Source organism: Pseudophryne corroboree, chromosome 1, assembly GCF_028390025.1.
Source record: "Pseudophryne corroboree isolate aPseCor3 chromosome 1, aPseCor3.hap2, whole genome shotgun sequence".
Classification (NCBI taxonomy): domain Eukaryota; kingdom Metazoa; phylum Chordata; class Amphibia; order Anura; family Myobatrachidae; genus Pseudophryne; species Pseudophryne corroboree.
In genome coordinates, this window is record NC_086444.1 from 1190614364 (window position 1) to 1190633978 (window position 19615).

General features: G+C 48.2%; 1 protein-coding gene across 1 annotated transcript in view; it reads left to right on the forward strand.

Moving 5' to 3' along the window:
* The window catches only part of SUCLG1 (succinate-CoA ligase GDP/ADP-forming subunit alpha), an 85176-nt gene extending 66095 nt beyond the window's left edge, over positions 1-19081 (forward strand). The window contains exons 8-9 of the mRNA XM_063925309.1: positions 15824-16012; positions 18853-19081. Coding sequence (XP_063781379.1) covers positions 15824-16012; positions 18853-18879 — 216 coding nt within the window. The 3' untranslated portion in view covers positions 18880-19081. The remainder of the gene's footprint in view (positions 1-15823; positions 16013-18852) is intronic.
* The last annotated feature ends 534 nt before the right edge of the window (positions 19082-19615 follow it).

Below are 19615 nucleotides of genomic sequence, written 5' to 3' on the forward strand. Positions count from 1 at the left end.
TCCAGAAAGAACTGGCTTCAGTACCTGAAGTTCAGACATTTGTGAAAGGGGTGCTGCACATACAGCCTCCTTTTGTGCCTCCAGTGGCACCTTGGGATCTCAATGTTGTGTTGAGATTTCTAAAATCACACTGGTTTGAACCATTGTCTACGGTAGAGTTAAAATATCTCACGTGGAAGGTGTCGATGCTGTTGGCCTTGGCTTCAGCTAGGCGTGTGTCAGAATTGGCGGCTTTATCATGTAAAAGCCCTTACCTAAATTTTCATTCTGACAGGGCGGAATTGAGGACTCGTCCTCAATTTCTACCTAAGGTGGTTTCTGCATTTCACATGAACCAACCTATTGTGGTACCTGCGGCTACTAGGGACTTAGAGGACTCTAAGTTGCTGGACGTTGTCAGGGCCTTGAAAATATATGTTTCCAGGACGGCTGGAGTCAGGAAAACTGACTCGCTGTTTATCCTGTATGCACCCAACAAGCTGGGTGCTCCTGCTTCAAAGCAGACGATTGCTCGTTGGATTTGTAGTACAATTCAGCTTGCACATTCCGTGGCAGGATTGCCACAGCCAAAATCAGTAAAAGCCCATTCCACAAGGAAAGTGGGCTCATCTTGGGCGGCTGCCCGAGGGGTCTCGGCTTTACAACTTTGCCGAGCAGCTACTTGGTCAGGGGCAAACACGTTTGCTAAATTCTACAAATTTGATACCCTGGCTGAGGAGGACCTGGAGTTCTCTCATTCGGTGCTGCAGAGTCATCCGCACTCTCCCGCCCGTTTGGGAGCTTTGGTATAATCCCCATGGTCCTTACGGAGTCCCAGCATCCACTTAGGACGTTAGAGAAAATAAGATTTTACTTACCGATAAATCTATTTCTCGTAGTCCGTAGTGGATGCTGGGCGCCCATCCCTAGTGCGGATTGTCTGCAATACTTGTATATAGTTATTGTTACAAAAAATTCGGGTTATTATTGTTGAGCCATCTTTTCAGAGGCTCCTTTAAAATTATCATACTGTTAACTGGGTTCAGATCACGAGTTGTACGGTGTGATTGGTGTGGCTGGTATGAGTCTTACCCGGGATTCAATATCCTTCCTTATTATGTACGCTCGTCCGGGCACAGTATCCTAACTGGCTTGGAGGAGGGTCATAGGGGGAGGAGCCAGTGCACACCACCTGATATCTCAAGCTTTTATTTTGTGCCCTGTCTCCTGCGGAGCCGCTATTCCCCATGGTCCTTACGGAGTCCCAGCATCCACTACGGACTACGAGAAATAGATTTATCGGTAAGTAAAATCTTATTATTACCATATCTGGCACTCCTACTTTCAGTGATGTGCTCATAGTAACTACCATCCTAAAGTTCTTTGGATTCCTCGGCTATTGGCCTTCTTACAGGCGGGCCAAACCATTGGTCTTCGTCTGGCTTCTCTGAAGCTCCAGGTTTTGGCCTTGTCCGTTTGGTTCCAGCAGAGACTGGCTACCTTACCAGATGTGCGTACCTTCCTCCATGGGGTACTCCGGATACAGCCTCCATTCGTCCCACCGGTTGCTGCGTGGGATCCGTTTATGGTTCTTCAGGCCTTTCAACTGACTCCTTTTGAACCATTGAAGATGGTTGACCTCAAGTGGCTTGCCGCTAAGACTCTATTTCTCCTGGCTATAGCTTCAGCCTTGAGAATCTCTGACTTGGGAGCTCTCTCCTGTCTCCCCCCCTTTTTGGTATTCTACCAGGACCAATTGGTCCTTTTGGCTAAACTACCTAAGGTAGTGTTTAAATCCCATATCAACGAACCAATTGTGGTACCGGCCTTCCAGAAACCTGGTCTTGCACAAAAGGAAGCCTCGTTGGACGTGGACCACACTGCTTCTATTCGGAAAACGGATTCCTTATTTATCCTCTATGGATTCCACAAGCAGGGTTGGCCTGCCAATAAGCAACGTTGTCTCTGTATGACCATCTCACAGGTTTACACGCAGGCTGATCTTCCTGTTTCAAGTACAGTCTCCACTCACTCTACTCGCTCTGTGGGTCCTTCGTGGGCAGTACGCCGTAGAGCGTCTGCTGAACAGTTGTGCAAGGCTGCTATGTGGTTTTTTGCCCACATATTTCTTAGGTTCTGTGCCTTTGATACATTTGTCACTCAGGATGCAACCTTTGGCCGCAGTGTCCTCCTTTCACCTTAGGAGCGTTCCCTCCCTATTACAACTGCTTTGGGACATCCAAAGGTATTCCCTGTGGAGACCATGGGCCCAGTGCATCATGGGAGGCTCACAAGAGTAAGCCGTTTGGTGCCAGTCCTGGTCTCCACCAGCCGTACCCAAAGTATTCCCTGTGGATCCCATGGACCTCAAAAAAATGTTAACAATGGTAAGTTTTACCATAACTCTTTCTTATTTCACCCAGTGGCGTAACTAGAAATTTTTCTCCCCCCCCCCCCCCCCATCCCCCATAATTGGCACTATTAAAGGGACAAACATGCGCGCGCCGCAATAAAAGGGTGTGTGGCTTCGTTGGAATTGGCGTGGCTTCGCATAAAGGGGCGTGGCATTGCAGGAAAAGACTACCTTATACCCCAGTTTTGCAACCTGCACGCCCAGACGTTGGCCACCACAGGAAAGAAAAATAATCCTGATTCATGCCCCTTACATTATTTGTCATTTTTCCTCCTTATAGTAATGCCCAGTATACATTATGCCACACACTGCAATGGCCCTTAGACATTATGCCACACACAATAATGCCCCCGACACATTATGCCACACACCGTAATGCCCCCGACACATTATGCCACACACCGTAATGCCCCCGACACATTATGCCACACACCGTAATGCCTGTGACACATTATGACAGGAATCGCAATGCTCGTTATACATTATGCTACACACTGCAATGCCCCTGATACATTATAGCACATCAATGCCTGTGACACATTATGACACACACTGCAATGACCCTGAGACATTATACCACATACCACAATGCCCTTGATATAGTATACAACACACCGTAATGCCTGACACATACCGCAATGCCCGTTATACCCTATGCCACACACCGCAATGCCCGTTATACATTATGCCACACTGCAATGACCCTGAGACATTATACCACATACCACAATGCCCGTGATATAGTATACAACACACCGTAATGCCTGACACATTTTGACACACACCGCAATGTCCGTGATACATTATGCCACACACTGCAATGACCCTGAGACATTATACCACATATCACAATGCCCTTGATATAGTATACAACACACCGTAATGCCTGTGACACATACCGCAATGCCTATTATACCCTATGCCACACACCGCAATGCCCGTTATACATTATGCCACACTGCAATGCCCCTGAGACATTATACCACATACCACAATGCCCGTGATATAGTATGCCACACATCGTAATGCCTATGACACACACCGCAATGTCCGTGATACATTATGCCACACCGTAATGCTCATTACACATTAAGTCCTACAGTAAGGCTTCTAATTACTTTTAAATTACCTGCTCGTTGCCAGGGGTTTCATGCTCTTGGTTCCATGCACAGTGCCAGGGGTTTTCATGCTCAGGGTGTCATGCTCGTTGCCAGGTGTTTCATGCACTGGGTGTCATGCTCGTTGCCAGGGGTTTCATGCACTGGGTGTCATGCTCGTTGCTAGGGGGTAGTGCTTGTTGCTAGGGCTGTGCTCCCAGTGCCACATATGTCCCCAGTGCCAGATATTCCCCCACGGTGCCAGGTACTCACATGCCCCCAGTGCCAAATATAGCCCCCCCCCCGTGTGCCAGGTACACATACACCCCCCCCCCCCCAGTGCCACATATGCCCCCAGTACCAGATATACCCCCACAGTGCCAGGTACTCGCATGCCCCCAGTGCCAAATATAGCCCCCCCCCCCATGTGCCAGGTACACATATCCTCCCCCCCCCCCCCCCCCCAGTGCCAGATATTCCCCCATGGTGCCAGGTGCTCACGTGCGCCCAGTGCTAAATATAGCCCCCCCCTCCCCCCCCATGTGCCAGGTACACATACACCCCCCTAGTGCCATATATGCCCCCTCAGTGCACATATGCTCCCCCAGTGCGTGCCCGCGCTCCCCCTCTGTTTTGTGTTGGAGGGACACGGAGGGCACAGCGCGCGCCTCTCCTGTGTCCCTCCTGGGTCTCCGGCGGGTCTGTTAAAGGAAGTGCCGGTTCGTGAGCCAATCGGAGCTCACGTACGGCACTTCCTTTATTAGACCCGCCGGAGACGCAGGAGGGACACAGGAGAGGCGCGCGCTGTGCCCTCCGTGTCCCTCCTTACAGCAGGGAGGTTTAGTGAGAACAGATTGACATGCGGATGCTCGTCCGCATGTCAATCTGCGCTAAATCAGTGGCGGCGCCCCCGCAGCCCCTCGCCCCCAAGCCACCGCGAGGGCTGCGGGGGCAGTAGTTACGCCACTAATTTCACCCATGAAAGGTACCAGATCTTGGGCACAATACATAGGATTACCATGGGTGGAATAGGTCACATCTAGAAGAGATGTCACAAAATGGGGTGGTTGCTGCATCCTAAAGCTAGGAGTAGTGTCCCAAGGAGCGTACCAGGATTGGCATCCATATTGGGTGTACTACAGATGTTAGTGTGAGGTATAGGCCACACCAGGAGCCAAGGTATATATGGGAACAACTGATATACCCTGGACGAATAGATCAACATGTATTGCACCCTGCCCACGGAGGAACCATCTGAGCCATCTAGGTTGCTGCTTGCTGAGTGTGCAAGGAGTAGAGTCGTAGCATACAATGGGGTTACAGGAAGAGAACAAAACACATTGGTATAGAAGAAAGTGTTAAACCCGGTGTAATCCATCAGCGTCCTGGTTTACATGTTCTGTGACTGATTAACACCAGCTGAAATTCAGACTTGAAGTCAGCCAGCCACATATATATATATATATTACACATTACTGTATATACGCGTGACAGATGAGGACCACTGATTTATCTAATTGGTTGTGCAGCTCCTTACACTCCTGTATAAATGATGAAACCAACAGCAGCTTTGTGCATATTCAGGCGATTAATCAGTAATACCACCAGTGTTTATGTAATGATGATGATGGGGCATTTAAATAGTGTTCTGTTAGGCAACATCTAATACATGATGTACGACCGTGATGTGTTTGTTCTCAAAGTAATAAGCAGCAATTCTCGTTCTGTAAGTCTGTGTGTAAGACATTTAGCTATACCAGTGTCTTACCAAAGTACGTTTACAGCTAATGGAGTAGTCCTTTTTCTTTTCCTAAATTGCTGTATTAAGCTTAGGAGCCCCAAGGCATGGTGATATATTTGCACCAACAATAGGCATACATCCACTTAAGCTTTTAATGTCTGAGCATTTAAACACCAGGATATAAACTGCGGCACCAAGCGTGGCAATAACATCCCATGCTGAGAATGAAACCCTTTCCGATGACAGCGTCGGTCTGTCTTGTGTTTGGAAATGTGTAAGTACTAGAGCATTCGGAAACTCTGTAGCTATACGGAAGAGATGATGACTGTACAGCTCACAGCCTGTAACTCCAGCACGGCCGCCGACGTAACACCAGCACGGCCACTGAGAACTTCCAGCCATTCTCAGTTGCAGCCTGTGATATTACCATAACCAGTTACCAATAGAGACCGCTACAACATTTGCATAAAACATTATCCTATAGGAAATTAGGAAAAGCCATTTATTTCAGCTGGATTTCTATATTAACAGCTAAATAATGCCAGCGAATTTTTATTGCACGTTGGGACCATAACAGCGATAACACGAGAGCAGGCGGGGAGCGCGGACCCTGCTCACTCGCTTACAGTCTGTAGGGAAATAGAAATTTGTTAGATGATGCTACATGTTACAAATGGCCCAGTCAGATTGCAGGGGTGTGATATAGCTTGTTTAAATGCATAATGTCGACATATGACCACATCGACATTCATCATGTCGACATACCCTGGTGGTGTAGTGGTGACTGCGGTGCTCCCCCCCACCTCCTCCTCCCCTGGTATCCACCCAGCACACTAAAAATTACCTGTAACAATACCTGAACCTATCTGGTAATAGAATTTCAGGGAAATTGGTCACATGCGTTTGCAAAGACATGTTTATCTGCTGAGCCGCATCAAGGCTTCTCTGATATCAGCAGTCCTAACACTACATAGTGGCAGTGCCCACATAGGGCCATGTGATGTGTCCAGTAAGGCCCCATGATAAAAGCTCATACTAAAACGCATCCAGACAGTGGGCTAGCTTACCTGGGAGCCACCCCCAGGATCTCCCATTAGCACTTCAAGGAACAGCATGCTTTCTAAATGCTGCTCCCATTCAATGCCTGTCTCACACATGCAGACAAACAGTGGTAGCTGCTCAATCATTCCTGGAGATAATTGTATACCAGGTGAGAAGGCATTGAATGGGAGCAGCATTTGAAAGGCATGCTGTCCAATCTCTCCATTAATTCCTATTTTCCCCTCCCATATCGTAACCTTAACCACCCTCTCCCGTAGCCTAACCCTAGCACTCCTCTCTTAAAGCCTAACCCTTTTCCTAGTGCCTAACCCTCTTCTACCACAGCCTAACCCTAACTCTCTCCCTTGTGCTTAACCCTAACTCTCCCCCTAGTACATAACCCTTCCATCCCAGAGCCTAACCCTCTTATACCTGTAGTCTAACTGTCCTTTCCCCACCTGCAGCCTAACCCTCCCCTCCCACACCTTAACCCTCCCCTACCGCAGCTTAACCATCCCCTCCAGCAGCCTAATCCTAACCCTCCCCTCCCGCAGCCTAATCCTAACCCTCCCCTCCCGCAGCCTAATCCTAACCCTCCCCTCCCGCAGCCTAATCCTAACCCTCCCCTCCCGCAGCCTAATCCTAACCCTCCCCTCCCGCAGCCTAATCCTAACCCTCCCCTCCCGCAGCCTAATCCTAACCCTCCCCTCCCGCAGCCTAATCCTAACCCTCCCCTCCCGCAGCCTAATCCTAACCCACCCCTCCCGCAGCCTAATCCTAACCCCCCCCCCCCCCCACACACACACACACACACACACACACACACACACACACACCCTAACACTCCCCTACTGCAATTTAACCCTCCCCTCCCGCAGCCTAATCCTAACCCTCCCCTCCCGCAGCCTAATCCTAACCCTCCCCTCCCGCAGCCTAATCCTAACCCTCCCCTCCCGCAGCCTAATCCTAACCCTCCCCTCCCGCAGCCTAATCCTAACCCTCCCCTCCCGCAGCCTAATCCTAACCCTCCCCTCCCGCAGCCTAATCCTATCCCTCTCCTCCCGCAGCCTAATCCTAACCCTCCCCTCCCGCAGCCTAATCCTAACCCTCTCCTCCCGCAGCCTAATCCTAACCCTCCCCTCCCGCAGCCTAATCCTAACCCTCCCCTCCCGCCGCCTAATCCTAACCCTCCCCTCCCGCCGCCTATTCCTAACCCTCTCCTCCCGCAGCCTAATCCTAACCCTCCCCTCCCGCAGCCTAATCCTAACCCTCCCCTCCCGCAGCCTAATCCTAACCCTCTCCTCCCGCAGCCTAATCCTAACCCTCCCCTCCCGCAGCCTATGCTTAATCCTCCCCTCCCGCAGCCTATTCCTAATCCTCCCCTCCCGCCGCCTATTCCTAACCCTCTCCTCCCGCAGCCTAATCCTAACCCTCCCCTCCCGCAGCCTAGCAGGGCCTAGCAGAGCCAGTGATGTCACACTAACTCAAATGAATGCATTCTCAGCTTTTGACTTGTCACATCGCAAGAGGAGACCATCCTAAAGACGTGGAATGACTCTTAGCTGTAATGGAGTGAGCAGATAACTAATAAAGTGATTCAGTCACTCACTCACACAGCTGTACCAGTATATGTTTTCCTGGAACCAATGACTCTTCATGAGACCTAACTCATAAGGTGGGTACACACTTGCCGATAAAGTAAACTAAGTTGCTCATTTTGCCCTTCCTGAGCGACGTCGTTTTCCTTATCGACTAGTGTGTACGCTGCCCAACGACGAGCGATGCGCACCCCCGCAGTTAATTAACCACCCTCGCTGTCGGCCGTGCATGCAGCTCAATATAGACTGTCGTCCGAAAACTGTATCACCGGCCGCGGCGTGATGTCACTGAGCGATATTGTTTGCATATCGCTCGGTGTGTACGCACTGCCGACCGCCGCCCCGGCAGGGAAGGGAACACAGTAGGTAACGTCGCTCATAGAGCACATCGCTGGCCACAAAATGGCTGCCTCTGCTGTTTGGAGAAAACTTTCATTTGAACAGAGTTGCGGTGGAAACATAAGGATGCCATTTAACAATGTTTCTCTTACGTCCTAGAGGATGCTGGGGACTCCGTAAGGACCATGGGGTATAGATTGGCTCCGCAGGAGACATGGGCACTATAAAGAACTTAGAATGGGTGTTCACTGGCTCCTCCCTCTATGCCCCTCCTCCAGACCTCAGTTAGATCCTGTGCCCAGAGGAGATTGGGTGCACTACAGGGGAGCTCTCCTGAGTTTCTCTGAAAAAGAATTTTGTTAGGTTTTTTATTTTCGGGGAGCTCTGCTGGCAACAGGCTCCCTGCATCGTGGGACTGAGTAGAGAGAAGCAGACCTACTTAAGTGATAGGCTCTGCTTCTTAGGCTACTGGACACCATTAGCTCCAGAGGGAGTCCGAATGCAGGTCTCCCCCCGCCGTTCGTCCCAGAGCCGCGGCCCCATCCTCCTCACAGAGCCGGAAGATAGAAGCCGGGTGAGTATAAGAAGAAAAGACTTCAAGGCGGCAGAAGACTTCTGATCTTCATGAGGTAAGCGCGCAGCGGTAACGCTGCGCGCCATTGCTCCCACACACTACACACACTAGCGGGCACTGATGGGTGCAAGGTGCACGGGGGGCGCCCTGGGCAGCAATAATAACCTCTATATCTGGAAGTATTATAGGCACTGTGGTGGCAGTAATTCTTTAAATCCCCCGCCAGTTTTGAGATTGAGCGGGACCGAAGCCCGCCGCTGGAGGGGGTGGAGCTTGGTCCCTCAGCACTAACCAGCGCCAATTTCTCCACAGAGATCTGAAGAGAAGCTGGCTTCCCGGTATCTCCCCTGCTGAACACGGTGACACAGGGCTGAAAAGAGGAGGGGGGGGCACTTGTAAGGCGCAGTGAGTGTATTAACACAGTGAGTAATATAAAAAGCGCTATTATCTGGGAGTTTATTTTCCAGTGTCAGTTGGCACTGGGTATGTGCTGGCATACTTTCTCTCTCCAAAGGGCCTTATTGGGGAACTGTCTCCTTATAACTATTATCCCTGTGTGTGTGGGGGTGTCTGTACGAGTGTGTCGGCATGTCTGATGCGGAAGGCTCAGCTAAGGAGGAGGTGGAGCAGATGATTGTGGTGTCTCCGTCGGCAACGCTGACTCATGATTGGATGGACATGTGGAATGTTTTAAATGCAAATGTGACCTTATTACATAAGAGATTGGACAAAGCAGAGTCCAGGGAAAAAGCAGGGAGTCAATCCATGGCTTCGGCTGGGTCACCGGGCCCTTCTGGGTCTCAGAAACGTCCCCTATCCCAAATAGCAGACACTGATACCGACACGGATTCTGACTCCAGTGTCGACTACGATGAGGCAAGGTTACACCCAAGGGTGGCCAAAAGTATTTATTATATGATTCTTGCAATAAAAGATGTTTTGCAAATCACAGATGACCCCTCGGTCCCTGACACGAGGGTGCGCATGTATAAGGAAAAGAAACCTGAGGTAACCTTTCCCCCATCCCATGAGCTTAACGAGTTATTTGAAAAAGCTTGGGAAACTCCAGATAAAGAAACTGCAGATTCCCAAGAGGATTCTTATGGCGTATCCTTTCCCTGCACAGGACAGGGTACGTTGGGAAACCTCACCCAGGGTGGACAAGGCTTTAACATGCCTGTCCAAGAAGGTGGCGCTACCGTCTCAAGACACAGCAGCCCTCAAGGATCCTGCTGATCGCAGACAGGAAACTACTTTAAAGTCTATTTATGCGCATACAGGTGCTTTGCTCAGATCGGCAATAGCATCGGCATGGGTGTGTAGTGCAGTTGCAGCTTGGACAGATACCTTGTCAGCTGACCTTGATACCCTACATAGGGATACCATTTTATTGACCTTAGGCCACATTAAAGACGCAGTCTTATATATGAGGGATGCTCAAAGAGACGTTGGGCTGCTGGGTTCGAGAGCCAACGCCATGGCGGTTTCTGCTAGGCGAGCCCTGTGGACTCGCCAATGGACGGGTGATGCCGACTCAAAGAAGCATATGGAGGTTTTGCCATACAAAGGTAAAGTTTTATTTGGGGAAGGTCTCGCGGACCTGGTTGCCACAGCTACCACGGGTAAATCTACCTTTTTGCCTTTTGTTCCCCGCAGAAAAAGAAAACTCCACAATATCAGATGCAGTCCTTTCGGTCACATAAGTCCAGAAGAGGTCGGGGCTCATCTTTCCTCGCTAGAGGTAAGGGTAGAGGAAAGAGAGCACCTGCTCGGCTAGTTCCCAGGAGCAGAAGTCCTCCCCGGCTTCTACTAAATCCACCGCATGACGCTGGGGCTCCACTGAGGGAGTCCGCACCGGTGGGGGCACGTCTTCGACTCTTCAGCCAGGTCTGGGTTCTGTCAGACGTGGATCCTTTGGCGATGGATATTGTATCCCAAGGCTACAAACTGGAATTCGAAGAGGTGCCCCCTCACCGATTTTTCAAGTCGGCCTTGCCAGCTTCTCCCCCAGAGAGGGAAGTAGTGTTCACTGCAATTCAAATGCTGTATCAACAGCAAGTGATTGTCAAGGTTCCCCTAGTCCAACAGGGGAAAGGGTACTATTCGACCCTGTTCGTGGTCCCGAAGCCGGATGGTTCAGTCAGACCCACTTTAAATCTAAAATCCCTAAAGTTCAAATTCAAGATGGAATCGCTCTGGGCAGTGATCTCCAGTCTGGAAGGGGGGGATTTTATGGTGTCACTCGACATAAAGGATGCATAACTTCATGTCCCCATATATCCTCCTCATCAGGCGTACCTGAGATTCGCTGTACAGGACTGTCATTACCAGTTTCAGACGTTGCCGTTTGGGCTTTCCACGGCCCCGAGGATTTTCACCAAGGTGATGGCGGAGATGATGGTGCTCCTGCGCAGGCAGTGAGTCATAATTATCCCATACTTGGACGATCTCCTGATAAAAGCAAGATCGAGAGATCAATTGCAGAAGAGCGTGTTGCTCTCTCTGAGAGTGCTACAACAACACGGTTGGATTCTCAATCTGCCAAAGTCACAATTGATTCCAACGACTCGACTATCATTCCTAGGCATGATTCTGGACACTGAGCAGAAGAGGGTTTTTCTCCCGATGGAAAAAGCCCAGGACCTTCAGAACATGGTCAGAGACTTGCTAAAACCAAAAAGAGTGTTTGTTCATCAATGCACTCGTGTTCTGGGGAAAATGGTGGCAGCCTACGAGGCCATCCCCCTTCGGCAGGTTTCATGCAAGGACGTTTCAGTGGGACCTCCTGGACAAGTGGTCCGGTCCCATCTACTAATACATCAGAAGATAAGCCTGTCCCCCCGGGCCAGGGTGTCTCTCCTGTGGTGGCTGCAAAGTGCTCACCTTCTAGAGGGTTGCAGGTTCGTCATTCAGGACTGGGTTCTGGTGACCACGGACGCGAGCCTCCGAGGATGGGGAGCAGTCACACAAGGAAGAAATTTTCAGGGGCTATGGTCAAGCCAACGTACTGGAATTGAGGGCCATATACAACGGCCTACGACAAGCTGAGGATCTTCTTCGCGACCTACCGGTTCTGAGTCAATCAGACAACGTCACAGCCGTGGCTCATGTAAACCGCCAAGGCGGAACAAGGAGCAGAGTGGCAATGGCGGAAGCCACCAGGATTCTTCGCTGGGCGGAAAATCACGTAAGCGCTCTGTCAGCGGTCCTCATTCCGGGAGTAGACAACTGGGAAGCAGACTTCCTCAGCAGACACGATCTCCATCCAGGAGAGTGGGGACTTCATCAAGAAGTTTTTACATAGATAACAAGTCTTTGGGGAATTCCTCACATAGACATGATGGCATCACACCTCAACAAGAAGCTTCGGAGGTACTGCCTGGGGGACCCTCAGGCAGTAGCGGCGGACGCCCTGGTGACACCTTGGGTGTTTCAGACGGTCTATGTGTTCCCCCCTCTTCCTCTCTTCTCAAAAATATTGAGAATCATACGACAAAAAAAGAGTAAGAACAATACTCATTGTTCCAGATTGGCCTCGAAGGGCCTGGTATTCAGATCTTCAGGAGATGCTCACAGGGGATCCCTGGCCTCTTCCTCTCATGGAGGACCTGCTACAACAGGGGCCCTGCGTGTTCCAAGACTTACCGCGGTTACGTTTGACGGCATGGCGGTTGAACGCCGAATCCTAGCTGGGAAAGGTATTCCGGAGGAAGTCATCCCTACTCTGATAAAGGCTAGGAAGGACGTGACGGCGAAACATTATCACCGTATCTGGAGGAAGTATGTTTCTTGGTGTGAAGCCAAGAAATCCCCCTACGGAAGATTTCCATCTGGGCCGTTTTCTCCACTTTCTACAGACAGGAGTGGATATGGGCCTAAAATTAGGCTCCATTAAGGTACAGATTTCGGCCCTGTCTATTTTCTTTCAGAAGGAATTTGCTTCTCTCCCAGAAGTCCAGACTTTTGTAAAGGGAGTGCTGCACATCCAGCCTCCTTTTGTGCCCCCAGTGGCACCTTGGGACCTTAACGTGGTGTTACGGTTCCTGAAGTCTCACTGGTTTGAACCTCTTCAAATGGTTGAATTGAAATTTCTCACTTGGAAGGTGGTCATGTTGTTGGCCTTGGCATCTGCAAGGCGGGTGTCCGAATTGGCGGCCTTGGCTCACAAGAGCCCCTATTTGACCTCCCATGTGGATAGAGCAGAGTTGAGGACTCGTCCTCAATTTTTGCCTAAGGTGGTTTCTTCATTTCATATGAACCAACCTATTGTGGTGCCTGTGGCTACGAGTGACTTGGAGGATTCCAAGTCCCTGGATGTAGTCAGGGCCTTAAAAATCTATGTAGCCAGGACGGCTCGAGTTAGGAAAACAGAAGCACTGTTTGTCCTGTATGCAGCCAACAAAGTTGGCGCTCCTGCTTCGAAGCAGACTATTGCTCGCTGGATCTGTAACACGATTCAGCAGGCTCATTCTACGGCAGGATTGCCGTTAGCAAATTCGGTAAAGGCCATTGATGGCAGTTATTGTTCACTGCCAGAGGGTGGACTGTCGAAGTCAAAAATATTACATAAAGAGAACATACAAACTACACAGATTATAAGTCGCTATACTTGCAAATATGTGCAGCGAGCACAGCAATATATGGTAACACACGCATTTACACGGACATGCCACAGAGATGGATTCGACACTTATTTCATACAGTACATAATTATAATAATATCAAGCGCCAGACATCATGATGATTTCAAATTATATATAATGATGTAATGTCACATTTGTGTATTATTTGAACGAAACAAGATAGACCGGTCATGTTTACTATTGAAGCAACCAGATTGATGTGTAGATTAATTTGATGCTTGTTGTGAAGTTGTGGGACATTGCAGCGGATAATTATGATTAAATGTATAAAAGCTAAAATCACTCTTATTAGAACAGTGGACAGGAAACTCACGCCAGCCCTTTGGATGTCTTCAAGGCTGAACCTGTTTAGCATATACAAAGGAACTGGTAACTCATCGTGAATCCCTTCCCCAGAAACTAGATAACACATTGAGCTTAGTTGCTTTTTGGGACCAGAGGATGAAGGAGTTGCTGGCAGATCAGTTCCTGTATTTATTTACAGAGAGAGACATAAGATGCATTGGAGGGAATAGTAATTGTATCGCTGGCCTGTAACTGAAACTGTATGTAACTGTATGTAATTGTATGTTTTAACTGCTTACTGTGTGAGTGTAACCATGTAACTATAGGTATACTGTACTTTGTAATATATATTGAATCCATATCCTTTTTAATAACACATATATACATCAATGAGCTTTGGAACTCGGATAATGTGTGGGTGTATTGTTTTCTCTTATGGGATGCAGTGTTTTGCGATGTATAGCGCACATTCATGGGATATGGTAATAAGAGGTGCAGGCGTTTACAATATATATTAGAGCGGGCATTTTAAATATTTGTGAGAAATCAATTTGGCATTCACAGTGGCCTCTTCTTGGGCGGCTGCCCGAGGCGTCTCGGCTTTACAGCTTTGCCGAGCTGCTACCTGGTCAGGTTCAAACACTTTTGCAAAGTTCTATAAGTTTGATGCCCTGGCTGATGAGGACCTTGCGTTTGCTCAGTCGGTGCTGCAGAGTCGTCCGCGCTCTCCCGCACTGTCTGGAGCTTTGGTATAAACCCCATGGTCCTTACGGAGTCCCCAGCATCCTCTAGGACGTAAGAGAAAATAAGATTTTAAACCTACCGGTAAATCTTTTTCTCCTAGTCCGTAGAGGATGCTGGGCGCCCGTCCCAGTGCGGACAATATCTGCAAGGCTTTGTATATAGTTGTTGCTTACATAAGGGTTATGTTACAGTTGAGATCAGTCTTTAGCTGATACTGTTTTGTTCATACTGTTAACTGGTTGCGTATGTTCCAGGTTGTACGGTGTGGATGGTATGGGCTGGTATGAATCTTGCCCTTAGATTTACAAAATCCTTTCCTCGTATTGTCCATCTCCTCTGGGCACAGTTTCTCTAACTGAGGTCTGGAGGAGGGGCATAGAGGGAGGAGCCAGTGCACACCCATTCTAGAGTTCTTTATAGTGCCCATGTCTCCTGCGGAGCCCCGTCTATACCCCATGGTCCTTACGGAGTCCCCAGCATCCTCTACGGACTAGGAGAAAAAGATTTACCGGTAGGTTTAAAATCTTATTTTCACTGTCATGGTGTATCAAAAAAAGGATATTACAAATGTTTTAAACGCCAAATAGATGTAAATAGCTTTCTAATGTATTTAAAGTCTGTTTCTGCGGTGGGGATAAAACAAAAGTTGGAAGTTATTGATTGCTATGTATATAATCAGTTTTTTTTTTTTTTTTTTTTTATTTAACTTCTTTTGTGTTGTTATTACTATTGAATAATTTAGAGATTTCCTAATTTGTTTTGTCCTACACCTGGATAAATGTCTGACTGTGCGCATTGATTATTGCTGTTTTCTAATTTAGCCAAATAATTTATTTGTCTTGGTTACTCCTCCTTTTTCCTCCCGTCTTAAACTAATTTAGAAAGTATTGGAAGTGCAGAAATTAAACCTCTAACTTCATTAGCGAGAGTTTTGCTGGTTTATTTGTTTGTTTTTTAGTTTTTGAGTTGAAAGCGATTTATATGTTGAACGGAGGTGACCTGTTGAACTGTGTTCTCCAGTTTTTGGCAGGTGGGGGGGAGGGGAGCTCGCCTCTCTGAGGTGTAGTACAAAGGAGAAAAGCACACACTTTGCTTGAGAATGTTTCTGCGGGCCGTTTCCTCACACGCAGACTGGCGTCTGTCTGTGTCCTGAGGTAGATTCTCCTCCGTCAGCCCATGTGTTTGATCATTGTGCGAGAACCAAACGCTCTGCAGCTTGCCAGAGGCAGGCACTGTGCTTCAGTTGCACCTTCTTATTCCGTATTGATCGCGGAGTTTGCCGGATCCTTTTGTGTCCCCTCTTTTCTGTGCCTGAGCAGTGTTTGCTGTCAAGATTTACACTTCTAACACTTTGGTTTATTTGTGACAGGGTCCTAATGCCAAGCCTGTGGTGTCCTTCATCGCCGGCCTGACCGCCCCTCCAGGCAGAAGGATGGGACATGCTGGGGCAATCATTGCAGGTGGAAAAGGAGGAGCAAAAGAGAAAATTGCAGCTTTGCAGAGAGCCGGTGTCGTCGTCAGTATGTCTCCTGCCCAGCTGGGCAGCACCATGCACAAGGTAAATGGAGCAGATGTTACAAAGTCTTAATATACACAGCGCTGAATAACCAAGCGGCTGTGAGTGGTTGAAACGAGTTTTTTGTCTGCTCGTCTGTCTTCTTTGTCACCCGCACTCCTGACGGGGGAGTCAGCTGAACCTATTTATCTGCCGCTGCTTCCACTTCACACGCCATCTCTGTAGAAGCTATAAGAGCACTCCGGCGTGCCGCGCAGTCCCCGTTTAAGCATTTCTCAATACACCATACAGTGCGAGCCAGACATAATTGTGTAGAATTAACATTGCATTTGGCACAGTAACAAGAAATTGACTAGAAAAAAAAAAAAAAAAAAACTCTACTGTATAGTACAGCACAGCTGTCAGGAAATGGGGCTCGGTGGTGCCGCATGGGGACACATTCATCCAGCAATGCTGGAGGTATTTCAAAGCTTCGGCTTTTCTTTTTAATAACCTGTAATTGCCGTATTCATCCGGAATGCGTTCTCTAGGTCTGGATTGTTATCTGCTGCAGCACAATAATCCATCAGTTTCCTTTTTCTTTTTTTTTTTCTTTTTTTTATGCTCAAAATAGCAAGTCCGTTCTGCACCACGTAAACCAAGGCAGCTGAGCACTTGCTGCACCGTGGGTGATATGAACATGGAAATGTTCTGTGTGGACGTGGCCCGCTTAATACTAAGAGGGTTGAAGGATAAAACAGTGCAGTAACCCTCAGCAACCATTTCCTGGCTAAATCTATTTGTCCGGTTGCTTTTGATTACAGGACCGTTACCTGTGTACCAGTTTTCACCAATGTTCCCTTTAAATATCTGCACTAATTGGGCTGTCAACCTGCCGCGTTTCACCTTTTTATAATAATACACTTTGCAGATATTCCATAAATGTTTGGTCCACTTATTGCCGCATCTAATAGGATAACGCTCGAGCACCCTAGGGTATATTTCGTCACCGGGATCTTGGGCTACTCTTTGTTAGATAGGAACAGTGCGCTCATGAGTAATGGTGCAGGAGGACAAAACAGCTAAGGACCAATCACAGGTTAGCCCATTGCGGTATTTAATTTATTTTATTGGGTGTGATTACAGATGGAGCCTCGATCATCTAGCCTTCTCTGCTGCACCATGATGCACCAAGGCACATTAGCATAAGCCTTTCATCTACTGTACTCAGCTGCAATACAATACAGAGAGAACAATACATCAAGGGATTAAGTCATTACAGCAGAGGATGAAGTCCGACTGCCCTGGTTCACTTAATCCTATGAGAGGGATAGATGAGCAGGGCTCCACCTGTATAATGGGTTCTAGCAGACTGTATTTATTTGTCATTTTATACATGAACAACACAATTGCGTCCCTTGAACTAATGCACAGCTCAAAGTAAGCAAATATACAAGTGGCACATATCAAATTAATGAACACAGTCTCTCTTGCGTCTTAGCTGCATGCTGCTGCGACGGAGACGCTAAAAACAACGCCCGACATTGGCAGAGTTGCACAGGATCTGGCGGCTCACTCACGCCGGGCATCTTGCACGGCATGGCGTATTGGGGCTGGTTATATGAGTATGTGTCTGTAACTTTGCACCTGAGTAATCCGTGCTGCAATGCAAGGGGTGGAAATCCAGGGAAAATACTGGCTACCTCTGCATGCTTCCCGCACGTGTCAGACAGTTGTATTTTCACACTGCAATACAGGGTTCACTTAGGATACGCCCCTCCCAAATCTACGTGTATACAGTACATCTGCCCCACCTGCAGCGCAGCATGGTGTTTCCCAGGTGCACAGATACTCTCTCTGTTTTGCTTTATACCCAACTGAGAATCGGGCCTAGTGTGTTTTTAGTTTTGCTGTTATGTTTGCTTTCCCTATGTTCTTGAAAACAAGAGCTAACTGTCCTGCAATGGACCAGATATACGTTCTAATACGGATTATGTCAACGTGTTTCAATTCAAATAATTATTTGGAAGTCTGCAAACTATCTGTGTAACGCGGTCTTCCTCCAGGAGGCTTCAGTCATTCCTGTGCGTGTAGCATGCTGTAGACCGCAATCAACCAAACAGAAGTGAGAATATATCTCCAAAACTAGTAATTAATGTAACTTGGCAACCGTCCCGATAAAGTTTTAAACCAAATGGTCTCCAGTGTTGTAATAATGCCTTTTGTTCTGTTGGTTTGCACGTAGATTGCTTATGGTTAGTTATTTTGGACAATTTGCAATCAAACCGTGTGGCGACTTCTCAAGGCTTGGAGACAGAGAAACTACCAGCCAATCAGCTCCTGTTATTTTTTTAAACACAGCCTGTAACATGGCAGTTAGCAGCTGATTGGTAGTTTGGCTCTCTATAAGCTTTAGTAACCCCCCTTTCCCCCCCAATGTCTGATTAATCTGTCTTTCCACATCCCGAGAATGCATTCACTTTTGTAGCATCTGTTTGTCACTGCAGTACTATATGTATGACCTGTGATGGATACAGTGTAATGCCGTCTTCGTACACTTGGTGGCAGCAGAGTACTGTTATTAATAAAGGTTCCCTGTGACAGGAGACAGAGCCCGTCTGTAAGGGTTTCATACAGAATGCTATGGCCAGTGCACTAATTTTAAGCAAGGTGTGATTTACGGAGCGTACGGGTGCCAAATCTGCAGCTGCCAGACTGCTGGTGCCGAGCACTGTATGTGTTCTTCACCTCTCCCATGTATTATCTGCACCCTATAATGTTTTGATTCATTAGTTTCATCTCTGCTCCCACACTACATAAAAATGAGTAAGTGTTAAGCTTCAGGCAAATGCCGCCTTCCGATTCTTTCATGTCACTAACATCTATTATTTATCCCCCTGCAGGAATTTGAGAAGAGGAAAATGCTGTAAGAAGGTGGAAGGGTAATATCCGCACAACGCACCTCCACCTCCATGCAATTCATCCAGATCCGTTATTCAGCACCACGACCTTCTGCAGCTAGAACAGTTATTTTGTGCTTCCCTTGCATTCTGTCAGAGGATAGGATGGATGGGTGCATTAGATTGTACAGCCTTCCCAAATAAATATTTCCATTTATTTTGGATCTTAAAATTTGTGCATTTCTTATTACATTGCCATTATTTTGTAACATATATGTAAAGCAGGGGTGGGCAGTGCCATTACGCGTGTAAAGCAGGGGCGGGCAGTGCCATTACGCGTGTAAAGCAGGGGCGGGCAGTGCCATTACGCGTGTAAAGCAGGGGCGGGCAGTGCCATTACGCGTGTAAAGCAGGGGTGGGCAGCGCCATTACGCGTGTAAAGCAGGGGTGGGCAGCGCCATTACGCGTGTAAAGCAGGGGTGGGCAGCGCCATTACGTGTGTAAAGCAGGGGTGGGCAGCGCCATTACGCGTGTAAAGCAGGGGTGGGCAGTGCCATTACGCGTGTAAAGCAGGGGAGGGCAGTACTATTATGCATATAAAGCAGGGGTGGGCAGTACTATTATGCATATAAAGCAGGGGTGGGCAGTACTATTATGCATATAAAGCAGGAGTAGGCAGTAATATGCATATAAAGCAGGGGTGGGCAGTACTATTATGCATGTAAAGCAGGGGTGGGCTGTACCATTGCACATGTAAAGCAGGGGT